Consider the following 12,862-nt stretch of genomic DNA (forward strand, 5'->3'; position numbering starts at 1 on the left):
TGATAATTATTATTAAGTAGCAGCATGAAAAAGGCAGAAGGATGGCTGCCAATTCTTTTTAACTTAAATTATGTATAATGTAAGTTGTAAATAGGGTTGGTTATGGTTTGGTTTGTTTTTGTATTTTTGTTAAAATCATAATCAACTCATTACTCATTGATTTTAAAAATTAAAAATCATAACGAAACCATTCGATTTCAATTTTAATCATAATTTGTTTAGTTTGATCCATACTAACAAACAAAAACAAACTCTTGCAAATAGTATTCATAAAAATTTCTGATTACTCTACAACAAACAAAGACAAACTCTATTAAAGTTATCTTCTTCTTACATAGAATTATAAATTAATTTCAAACTTCTCTGATATAATTATTTGATTGATAAAAATAAAATAATTTAAAATTAAATTTTATTTGTATTTGTTAATTACTTTATAAATGTTAAATATTTTATATATTTGTAATGCATTAATTAAAATACTTATAAAAAATGTATTAATCAATATATATTAAATAAATAAATATTATATATATATATTCAGTTCAGGTTGATTCGTTACCCGCACATTCAATTCGATTTTGATTCGAATTTTGATTTGAATGTAGTAAAATCCATAACTAAACCATACTTATTGAAACAGTATTCGATTTTTTCTCAAATCAAATCATTACCCAATCAAATAATTTTTAACCACGTTAACCAATTGAATTTCGATTTGATTTTTCATGATTTGAGTTACCATTGCCACCTCTAGTTATAAACGGAGAATAATAAGTTGCAAATTTAGGACCCTTGAGTTCTCAAATTATTAGATAATTCTCTTCTCTAGTTGGGACGCGACCCACCCGTAATAAATAAATATACAATATGAGAAGTCATTGTAGGGGGGAGGGTGCGCAGCAAAGTCGCGATAGATACCGATGACTCGTTGTACGGATAGTTGATGTTCTGTTGATAATGGAATGGAAAGAAAACAGGACACTGCGCCAGCAACTTGCAGGCTCTCGTACGCAGCGAATCTGTCAAACAATAATAACAAATGGCAATCAACAGCTCACCATGCCCGCGATTATTGATATTCAGATTCAGATTCATGCTCCCTGCCCATTTATTTCATCCATCCATCTGTCTGCCCCTCCCTCTCAGTTAATTTCAAAATTATTTTTCCTACTCCAAAACTTGTTGATCATGTCATACCCTAATGTTGTTTTATCACATTACTATAATCAATGGAGTGTGATTAATTATTTTAATTTTGATTTTTAGAGTAATGTTATACGTTTAGATATAATTAAGAGTCATAACAATATCATCAATCATATGTCTTATTCCGTGGTGCCCAAAAAATGGAAAAATAAAAAAGTTCAAGCACGGTGGGAAAGCCACCTTCGAAAACCGCTGAGGAAGAGTTTCGAAAACTGCTGAGGAGAGAGCTTCGGAAGCTGCTGGTGAAAGAGCTTCGGAAGGAGCTTCGAAAGCCCCATTCGAAAGCGGCTAGAGAAGGTTCCTTCGGAAGGAGCTCTTCAGAAGGAATCATTCGGAAGGGCCACATATGCTCCCTACTCGATCTCTATAAAAAGCCAAGTTCAACCCTCAAACAAGGATCCAGATATTGGTATTTCTCTCCCACTTTCCTTCCGAAATTTAGTCTTCTTTTCCATTCCGTTACTGACTTGAGCGTCGAGGGCCTTCGCGGGAGGAAAATCCCGCGAGCCTTCTAACCTTTGTTTGTCCCGTACAGACCTTCGGAAGCAATCCTGTTCCTTCGGAAGACCCATCACGCTACTGAAGCCTAAGTCAGCAGCAGGCTTCGGAAGCCCCTGGTGCTTCGAAAGCCTCATCAACCCTTCTGAAGCCCAATTCGGCAGTGGGCTTCGGAAGCCTCTCTTTTCCTTCGGAAGCTCTGTCATGCCTTCGGAAGCTCAATTCGGTTGCCATTCTTCGGAAGCTCACCTAGACCTTCGGAAGCGACCTTCAGAAGCCCACATTGACCCTTCGGAAGCGTCCCTTCGGAATGAACCCTTCGGAAGCCCCCCTTAGTTTTGCAGTCAAATCATCGATCGAGTCCCGAGGCCAACGGCATCCACGTGCATCTCACTACTAGAAATTCTAATTGTTGTATTTTAGCAACCACACATTCTAATTAAAAGATATATTAAGTAAAAAAATAATGACATGATGTGCTTAATATTCTCTAATAAGAAGACCTCTCATCAATAATAACACCATCATCAATCATGACTTTTAATATTTTTCGTTAATAAATAGTAAGTATCTTACATCAAAATGCAAACGTTCAATTTACTTTAGAGGAAGTTTTGGTGAGTTATTTTTTATTTTGAGGTTAAAACTAAACTCCGAACAATGATTATGTTTGATAGAGGTAATTAAGTAGTTTATAGATCAATCTCGAAATATTATGTGGCATAATTTAGAGATGACATATGAGTTAGTGGGGAATTGACACATGATATAATTTTAATAATTTAATATAACACTCACTTGAAAAATATTTATTCTTATCACGTGACGAAATCTTATGTTTAAGAAATATGGTTCTACCAACATAGCTTAACGTCTTGGTATCATGTCTTGGTCATGGCTCGGGATCACGTTTCTAAGTAAGGACCCTAGCGAAAATATATAATGTTTGGACCATCATTGTGAGAGTTATAAAAACCCTCAATCCTCTTAGGTATATAACTATTTAATAGTCTCTTGTGCATTATTTTGTTTTTTTACATCCATTCGTCTATTATCAAAAATTAAGTTAATAGTTCGAGTTTATCTCAAAAAATTAAAACTCCCAAATTTATAGAAAATTGATAAGTGTTGTGTCGAATCCTATCTTCTCTCAACATCCGAACACTTATGGACACAAAAATGTTATCAATTTTTTTTTAGGATTTTGTGTGTAAAATATTTTTAAAACACATATTTTGACAAATAATACGTCAAAGATACGAAACTAACTATCATTTTTACGTACAATTTTTTTAAAATGCCAGCACAACATCAGACAACACGAGAATTATTTCCAACGTAAAGACTTATGCGTAGAAAGGGGGGGGGGGGGGGGGGGGGGGAGAGAGAGAGAGATTACAAAATAATAAGGATGGAAGTCAAAAATGAAGATTTAGAAGTCAAAAACATATTTGTGGAATAATTCCACGCGTGTGTAAATCCACTGGTTGGTGAGGACACGTGTGAATCATTTACTGCTATTAAATTTGGCAACTTTAATATTATTAATTAATTAATACGAAAGAGATATACCAACCACGACGCAACGACTCCGCTGGATTTTCATTTTCCTACGTGGAAATACAACTTTTTTAAATATACAGCTGGCAAAAAAGGAATAATAGTCGGTCTGAGTCACGACTTTGACTTTTAGTCTTTTTTTATTTTTTCCATATATGACCTTTCATTTTTCAATAATTATGTGCATGTGCATGTGCATGTGTACTATTAAATAAATTTTACTCGTGACTTGTGTACCCACATCTATATTATAATTATTTGTACTAGACTAGATCATCGTGCAATTTGGTCTGAGTCACGACTTTGACTTTTTCTTTTTCTTTTTTTTCATAATTATCTTCATGTGTTCTATTAATTAAATTTTACTTGCCCCACTTGAGTCACATTTTTAATATATATATACATATATACACACACTCTACCACGCAGGGAAACTTCCTGGCACACAGTTTTAATATTTTAAAAATGTATTTTTTTGAACAAACAAAAAATATTTTTAAACTATTTTTATAATTTTAAAATTTTTTATGATCATTTTATAATATTAAAAAAATATTAATTCACGAATTGTGAAATAAATTTTTTTTTGTCTCCAACATAAAATTTGTTTGAATATATTATGAAATTTATATTTATTTTTATATTAAAAATTATATTTACAAAGATCTTATATTTTTTTTACTTATGCATTTTTCTTATTTTTTTGTTTATTATTTCTTTTAAAAATGACATTTCTCCATCGTATTTATTTTTTGTTTTATATGATATGTACATGAGGTAAAAAAAATTAAAAAAATGTAAAATAAAGATTTATTTAACGTGATCAACAGCATGTAATTTAATTTTCAAAATTTTAAGTACAATTTATATGATGATGGTTTATTAACTGAATTATGGATTTAAAAATTTATATATAAAATACAATAAATTAGTTCATTAGTATTTAATTTATTTGAAAGCTAACTAAAATAAGGTTAAGGAAATTAAACATAATGGTGTGAGTTTAATTTGGCTGGATGGAATGCTGGAGAATGGAGATCACTTTGGCAAGGAGATAGGGAGTGTGACCTTTTATCTTTTTGGATTCTTTTTTTAAATTTTTTTATAAAGGCTAATTTACTTTTTACTAAAGAAAATAAATTTTAAAAATCAAACACCATTTTATACATTTTTGATAAAAATTAAAATTGATTTATCAATTTAATCAGTTCACAAAAAATAGTCGATTTATATAGGCATGACCATTCTTTGCTTTTTCCAAAAAAAAAATAAAAATTCATGCCATCAACTAGGGAAAAGAAAAATCATTATTCATTGCAGAGAGAAAGGGAGAGAAGTAATTTTAACTTCTAATAGATGCAAGAAGTCAAATGAAAAATTTCTGCTTGGAAATGGAAAACTTGTCGAGTTGAATATTCAAATCCAGTCCAACTCTAAATGGTAGATAGAGAGAGAGAGAGAGAGAAAGAAGGGGGACAATGTAAAGTTTTGTGGCCCATGGCAATAAATAAATGGCTAAAGAAATACATATGGATTGGAGGCTGAAATGGATGCTTCTTCAAAGCTTCTGTTAAGCTTCTCTGAATCCCCCTTGCAACCATTTTTCCTTTTTTACATTTCAGCCTGTCTGGTGGGCGGTTTGACCGCTTATAAGCTAATATATAACCTTTTAAGTTACTTAACTTATTTAATTAAAATATTTTACTTATCACCCACATTTAAATTATGTAGCTTAAACATTCTTACACCAACTTTTGTTTCTACAAAAGTTAGTAAGGGAGAGTTTTACAAAATGGTGCTTACCAAATAAGCTGCGTTGATTAATTATTTTATCATTTTATTCTTTATCATTTTTTTTTTAATTTTTAACCATATCATTCTTCTTCAACCTTTTTCTCTTGCTGAGAGTTGCCCTAGCTTATTCGACCCCCACCATCAGTCATCACTGTCGCCCTCACTATTTTTCCATCTCCTCCCCATTGTTGTTCGTCGTCGTCCCTATCCTCATCGGCCGCAGTCTCCAGCTCCACCATCCCCGTTAGCTGCTGCCTCTAGTCTTTATCGCTCGAGTTCGTTTCTTTCTTTTTCGTTAGTTGTTGTCTGTTGCCTCTAACTTTTATCGCTCATCATCTGTCGCTTCCATTGCTCACGATTGCATTTCTGTGGGTGTATATATATATGTGTGTGTAATATATATATATAATATATTGTATTAGGATTTTTTTAATACTTATATATAATTTTAATACAATTTTATCATTAGACATTAATTTATAATTTAATTTTATTAAAAATTAATATTTTTTTATTTATATTATTTAACATGTCTATTTTCGTCTTTTTGTTAAGTTCTAATAACTTATCAAGTATTTCAAAAATAAATACATAATTATTAACTAATAATTTAAAAAGACATTTATTCAAACATATTATTAATTTAAAAATTATATAACTTAAAAATTGAGTAGCTTAAAAGTTAAAAAAAAAAAAACTTAGCCAAACAAGCCCTCTTTGACGGTCACCTTCTTTGATTCTTCAAAAGGCCACCACTCCCCCCCACCTCTATATAAATGCTCGCCCATGCAGTTGTTGGAATGTTCAATTGGAACTTGCTTGAGAGAGAGTGGGGGAGAGAGACTTTCAAGGGCTTGGTTTTGAATTTTAAGCCGAGGAACATTGATTTTCATCATTTGATTGATAAATCACTGTAAGATTTCACCTGGGTTTTTGGCTTCCTATTTAATTCGTTTTTCTACTGCTTTGTTCTTGATGGAGATTTCATGGCTTCTGCTTCTTATCTAATAATGGTTGGTTTCTGGGTCTAGAATAATTAAGAGTTTCTTTTGTTCTTCTGTTGAGATGTCGATTTGCTGCTTAGCTGTATTGCCCTCGGAATGATTACCCATATTCTCATTTTCAGTTTCCCCCAACCTTTTTTTTTTTTTCTTGGGTGTTCAGTGTCTTTGCGCTCTATTGTATGGAAGGAATATTCTTCTGTTGGGTGTTCTTTCTTTTGGCATGATGGCCTTTTTCTTGTTTTAAAGATGAACCCATGATTCTGGTGAATGCAACATGTTTGGAATTCTACTAAAATCCTCTCTTTATATTTGTTTAGCAGGTTAAATTCAGCTCAAACACCTTTTACTCTGTTAGCCCTTCCAAATCAATGGGCCTCTCTCTTTCCTTGCTCTTATCTGCATGGAATGAAATCCTAGAATACAAATTCTTCAGTTTGGCAGACGCCATGGAAACTGTATTGGCGAGATCGATAAGCTTTGGAGCAAACGGTGGGGAATTGGAAGATTCAGAAACCATAAACAAATCTGAGGGATTAAATCAAAGGATTCAATCTGAAAAATCAAGGCTTAAAACCACTTTTCCACTCATTAATTTAGTTCTTGAGAAAGAAAATTTGGAGTCTATGTCTTTAGAAGACAACGATTCTGATTCTGTCAAGAAGATAAAGCCAAAAATTGCTCTTGCTGAGCCAGAGATATTTTTTTCTCCAAGACCGAAAACCGAGCTTGATGCTGCTGCAACCAAGGTTCAGAAAGTGTACAAGAGTTATCGTACCAGAAGAAACCTTGCGGATTGTGCTGTTGTGGTTGAAGAACTCTGGTTTGCCTCTTCACTATCATCTCTACTTTCCTGTTTATGTTCTTTTCGCAGTATTTTTTTATTTTCTTTCTTCTCTTAATATGAAATTATTGTAGGTGGAAGGCCTTAGATTTTGCTGCTCTAAAACGGAGCTCAGTATCGTTTTTCAGCATCACAAAACCAGAAACTGCAGCATCACGGTGGGCTCGTGCAAGGACTAGGGCTGCCAAGGTTCATTATTATACATCACTACTTCTACTTCTCACAATGTTGCCTGGAGAAGTTTAGCTCGAGAAACTTAAGTTCTTTTGTTTTTGCAGGTTGGGAAGGGCTTGTCTAAGGATGAAAAGGCTCAGAAACTAGCTCTTCAACATTGGCTTGAAGCTGTAAGTCCATATACTTCTCATGGAATTAACTTACCTAATTGTGTATCATAATAATATCTATCATTGTTTCCCTTATTTTTTCATTTTATTTCCTTGATGGGCTGTGTTTGACAAGGGTTTCATTCCTCGTCTGTCAATTGTGTCTGTGTCAAGCTTGAGGTGGCTTATCACCTACACTACACTAATTCATATTTTCAACATTTCAAGAAGTCTAGCATATTTTTTAATATGCAACTCTTGTTGAATGAACAGAGTGAGAGGTTCTTCAATTTGTCTTTTCTTTCCAATTAAAAACTGGGCAACTTTTAGATGTCTATTGTTGATTGAGTCACACAATGGCTTCAATAAGTGGGGTTTGGGAGTTTTACAGCAACCTTTATTGTTTTAACGATTCTTTCTGTCATTCTTTTCCAGATTGATCCACGTCATAGGTACGGACACAATTTGCATTTCTATTATGATGTATGGTCAGATAGCAAGAGCTCCCAACCTTTCTTCTATTGGTAAGAATACCCTTATTTTACAGTTGTATACAAGTCATGCCTTGCTCTTCTTGTAGACTTCATAGTAATTTGTTCTTCTTTTCTGGAAATGCAGGTTGGATGTTGGCGATGGTAGAGAATTAAATCTTGAGAGTTGTTCTAGAGTTATTTTACATCGTCAATGCATTCAATATCTTGGACCTGTAAGTTTCGTCCCTCTAATTACGTGTAATATTGAACCAAACCCCTTGCACTTTCACTCCCCACATAATGGATGAAGGCAGGCTTAATATGCTGTTGCCGTTATAGTTGTATGCACATGGACACACATTATGCATGAAACTAACTGGCATATCTATGCAGCAAGATACGTGGATATAACATCGTCTTAATTGCCTTTTACAGATGGAACGGGAAACATATGAAGTGATCGTGGTGAGTGGAAAGCTAGCATACAAGCAATCCGGAATTGTATTGAGTACAGATGAGCATTCTAAGTGGATCTTTGTCCTAAGCACATCAAGGGCTTTGTATGTGGGACAGAAAAAGAAAGGTGTTTTCCAGCACTCGAGTTTTCTCTCTGGAGGAGCTACAACTGCTGCCGGTAGATTGATTTGCCATGATGGGATCCTCGAGGTGAATATTAACATGATTGACATGTAACTGCATGAATGGATGCTCATAGTTGTCACAATTTGAGCTGATTGAACTTGTTCTTTCTTGTCAATTCAGGCTATATGGCCATATAGTGGTCACTATCTTCCAACTGAAGACAATTTCAAGGAGTTCCTCAGCTTCCTCGAGGAGCACCAAGTTGATTTGACCAATGTTAAGGTAATAAATCCCTCTGCCTTTCTTTCTGCACGTAAAATCGTGTTATTTGGAGGCATAGACGCCCGAAATAGATGTCCAGATCGTATGTGAATAGGCATATGCTGCCCCATTAAACTAGAATGGCTGATGGTTTATCCATTTCTCCGCAGAGATGTGCAGCAGATGATGACCATGTCTCATTCAAACGTAGCACTGAGGATGATGCTAAGCCAGAGGAAGTAGAGGCCCGATCCGAAACTACGATACCAACAGATGTAAATGCTGCCAATGGCAATGGACCAACCGATAATACGTCCATTAAGACCTCTGATCCAGAAACCGGCATAACCACCAATGCAAGAACACCCCGGTTTGACTTGAACAGGCCACTGTCGTGCAAGTGGACAACAGGCCTTGGTCCCCGCATTGGTTGTGTAAGTGACTACCCCATTGATTTAAGATCCCTGGCCCTCGAGAAAATGAATCTATCTCCCAGGTTTACCCCGGCCCGGTCCAAGAGCTCGATTCCAATCCCTTCGCCCCGCCCTAGCCCGAAGATCCGGGTGTCGCCTAGGCTGGCATACATGGGACTTCCAAGCCCAAGGGTTCCTGCTTCAGCCGGAAATTAGACTCCTTTTCAAGCTGCAGCATATGGGCACATCTTGTGCCCTCAATACTAGTCATCTTCTTTGCAATTCATTCGTTCATTCGTTTACTATAATTGGTTGGTTCTTCTTCTAACTGCAAGCTTGTCTTCAATTTTGCGCCGCTTGCTTCGTTGCTCCCTAGTTTACATGTAACTGCACTTCCCAAGTTGTAAATATACTGTTTTAGAATAAAATTGTTGAAATTTTTTCTCAATTCTGGTCTCTTAATTCGAGTCTTTGTCTTTGCTGCTTTATGCATGCTGTTTTTATTGGAAAGTTGTGTTCTGTGGAACGCATGAACAATGAGACTTGTCAATTGCATTTTGCTTTTCACCCAAAAGGAGGAAATGAAATTTGAGGACACTCTGGATGATGATCTTTGAGGAGAACTTGACTCCTTTTTTCTGGTCAACCAAACAGTAGTAGTAAATGATGAAATCTATCCAGACAAAGCACACTTTCTCTACAGTTTAATGGGAAAAGGTACATGGGTATATGTTAGGATTGAATCACCAACAGACATCTAGAAAAGATTAACAGGGAAAATTCTTTTATACTAGGGCGAAAATTTAACATAATTCGTTTTTAACAAATTTATACAAGCAATTTCATGATGATGGGATAAACCTTTTGAAGAGAACATTACAAACCCCTTTACAATATTTGTTGGATAAATCAAATTTTGAACGATCTAAAAATACACATCTTCTATAACTCGGTTACATCCTCTCTTTATAATCTTGATTGTGAAGATGTGCTCTTCCAAAAAATCCATGTCTGGAGGCAAAATGGTAGGCAACTACTCCAAGTGATTGGATTTTCCATCTTATCCCTAATCTTAATCAAAATGAGATTGAGTTTTATAAGGTTGAAACAAAGTGCTTTTAACGTTTAGTGGTTATAAAAAAAAAGTATTTGGTAGATTGGTTTTAAAATTTTTTCTCTGTGACACCTTTTTTAGAAAACAAAAATTTGTGTATCATTCTATATCCAAAATGACCCAAAAAGCTTGAACCCAGCATAGAAACTTCTCCTCGTACTGTTTGGAAGAAAGGAAAGTAAAATAAAAGAATCTGTCATTTGACACAAGGATATAGGAAAATACAATATAGTCGTAGATATAAATAATACATTATTGAATATTGGAGAAATGTTATCCCAGCCTCGAGTATGCAAGGGGAGGAGGGGCCATGCTCGGCCCTGGACCCATGCCCCTTTAATTTTATTCATATCAAGTAAATGTTATGTTGTTTAATGTGAATAATATAAGAATTTCATTCATTACATGTTGACAAGTATCTTTCAAATCTTAATAGTATTTGATTCCAGGCAGTATCCATTAACAAGGGGCATCCACACATGGATAAACACCAAAGTTTCCCCCCTTTTTAAGGCAGAGCATTCTATCAAAGCCATTGACTGTCAGTCTTTGCCAAGAGAGGTGACAACTTTGACTAAGCACGAGCTTCGGGTTTCAAAATCTATTCATTCTTCCCAATTTTTAAGCTTCTCTGCACTTCTGAAATTTTCATCAATTTCATTCTTCCCCATTTGTCAGCGTTGGTAATTTTGAATAACATTCTGTTATTTTGATTAAAAATTCATTCTTCCCCACTGCCAAATGATATTGACAATCGACCAAATCTTCATTTAATTTAATTTGTTTCAACCAGCAAAACAAAAATCCTTATTTGAATTTGAAATATGAGCTATTGAAGCAAATAATGCCAAATACATACCTGAAGAAGGGGGCAACGAGACAACGACTTAAGGTATTCGAGGCCCACGAGAGAATTTCAAAAAGAGGAGGGGCGGTTCTTCAATAAGACGAAACAGGGTCAGGGTGAGTCGATGACAGCTCTTCAACCTCGGTGTCAACGCCAACAACTCCGTAAAGTTAAATCCCTTGTCGGTAATTATTGAAAGTAATCCTCATTTCCAATGAACAGTGACTTTGATTGAGGAATTAAATTATGTTGACACCCCTGTGGTTCTTTACAATTGCACCAACGTCACTTCCCATTTCAAACATTTGCCCTCTCGTCACGACGCTCCTCAAATTTACGATTGAGTTGATTTAGTTTTGATTTTATTATTTTAGAACCACTCAACATTGAATTGGGTCTAAGGCTCCATTTGTTTGTCAAAAGACATTTTTTTCAAAAAGTATTTACGAGTTTTTTCGTATTTATGAATTTTTTTTCAAATAGTGCCCATCAGCTTTTCCTACATCATGGCCTTTGTCATTCGACTCCTCTTGGATCATCGTCCTCCATGATCTCTTTTAGAGTTTTCGTCTTTGTCTTTGTTTTTATTCATCTCTGCTTAAGTCATGTTGTTGTTTGGCCTTTCGTTCGACACTTTCTCCCTTGCTCTCTCTATTCTCTATATTAGATAATATATGATATTATTATAGTTTTGAATTATTAAAATTATATATTTATTATTCCTTTCATTATCATATTATAGTCGAACAAAAATAATAAATATTACATTTTTCAAAAAATTGTTTTCCTAAGGAAAAATACCTTCCAACAAACAAACAAGCCTAAGTTAAATTACCAATTTTGGGTTTTTGATTTAATATGCTTTTTTTATAAATTTATTTTAAGCACACTTTGCTATATTTTTTATAATTTATATTAAAACAGGCTTTGTAGATTTTAATATTGGATGTTAGACCTTTCTTATTATAAAATTATGATATATAATAGCATAATAAATTTAAGGGTGGCATGTGTTTATAATATTGTGGATTATATAAACAATACCAAAGTCTCATTCTTTATTAATAAGTTTTCTATTCCTTTTTATTTTACCTGTGCTTCTTATTATTTTTTAATTAACGTTAAAAAAAAGTTTAATATAGAAAAATCACATCATTATAATCAACTTCCAAATTCACTGGTTTGATTAATTCAATTTTACTTTTGTATTTGATTGGTTTCGGATTTAAAATTTCAAACTCAATCATTAATAATAAAATTCAAACTAATACAATTATTGTTTGTTAATCAAGATATGTGTTCAAAAAAGATGAGATATAAAAAGCTTTACAAACAAAACAAAAGTATTTTTATTATATTTATTAAATTTATTTGACAATAATTGAAAAAGAAGTCATATGACTTTTTATCTAAAATTATTTAGATAAATTTATCTTATACTTTATAGAAAAGAAAAAATAATCTATATGTCTCTCAATGTATTTTAAAAAAATTTAATAAATAATTTAATAAAAATATTAAAATATTTCCTAAATTTATCATCTTAACCATTTTATATATTTGGTTCGAAAAGTATTTTAATTTTATCTTAATATAAATTTATCTTACTTATTTTAACAAACGTTATCTTAGTAGTGTTGTATAATGGTTGATTTGGATAATTAAAAAAATATTTTTTAAATTAAACTATTATTGACAGTCTACTTATTTTTCAAATTATAACTAAAATACCTTATATTTGAATTTGGGTGATTTGAGTGGAGTTTTAAGTAAAAAAAATTACCACCAACTAACAAAAAAGAATAACAATGACATTTTTTTTATTTTTATAAACATAAAATTTAAATTATAAGAAAATAATTCTAATTAAGGTATATAGTTGATTTGACAGTTTATATGAATATAAAATTCAAATAAAATCACTTTAAATGACTTCTAAAATT

The 12,862-nt window shown here is 33.1% G+C and overlaps 1 protein-coding gene across 2 annotated transcripts; it reads left to right on the forward strand.

Moving 5' to 3' along the window:
* Positions 1–5,822: 5,822 nt before the first annotated feature.
* LOC127813021 (IQ domain-containing protein IQM1) lies at positions 5,823–9,406 on the forward strand. 2 transcript variants are annotated; one of them, XM_052353694.1, is made up of 9 exons: positions 5,823–5,974; positions 6,383–6,885; positions 6,981–7,095; positions 7,185–7,250; positions 7,665–7,753; positions 7,848–7,935; positions 8,138–8,368; positions 8,465–8,566; positions 8,716–9,406. In XM_052353694.1, the coding sequence occupies exons 2-9, from the start codon at positions 6,434–6,436 to the stop codon at positions 9,172–9,174; spliced, it is 1,602 nt and encodes a 533-aa protein (XP_052209654.1). In that variant the 5' UTR covers positions 5,823–5,974; positions 6,383–6,433; the 3' UTR covers positions 9,175–9,406. The 2 variants fall into 2 exon arrangements, with proteins under 2 accessions (XP_052209654.1, XP_052209656.1); XM_052353696.1 differs by having other exon boundaries at positions 5,824–5,974; positions 6,386–6,885.
* Positions 9,407–12,862: the final 3,456 nt, after the last annotated feature.

This window comes from Diospyros lotus, chromosome 11, assembly GCF_014633365.1.
Source record: "Diospyros lotus cultivar Yz01 chromosome 11, ASM1463336v1, whole genome shotgun sequence".
Taxonomy (NCBI): domain Eukaryota; kingdom Viridiplantae; phylum Streptophyta; class Magnoliopsida; order Ericales; family Ebenaceae; genus Diospyros; species Diospyros lotus.

Excerpts from the sequence above, each read along its gene's own strand:
- LOC127813021 (XM_052353694.1), top strand. The coding sequence starts at position 6,434 with ATGGGCCTCTCTCTTTCCTTGCTCTTATCTGCATGGAATGAAATCCTA. Across the intron at positions 6,886-6,980 it reads GTTGTGGTTGAAGAACTCTG|GTGGAAGGCCTTAGATTTTG; the intron begins GTTTGCCTCTTC and ends AAATTATTGTAG. Across the intron at positions 7,096-7,184 it reads CAAGGACTAGGGCTGCCAAG|GTTGGGAAGGGCTTGTCTAA; the intron begins GTTCATTATTAT and ends TTGTTTTTGCAG.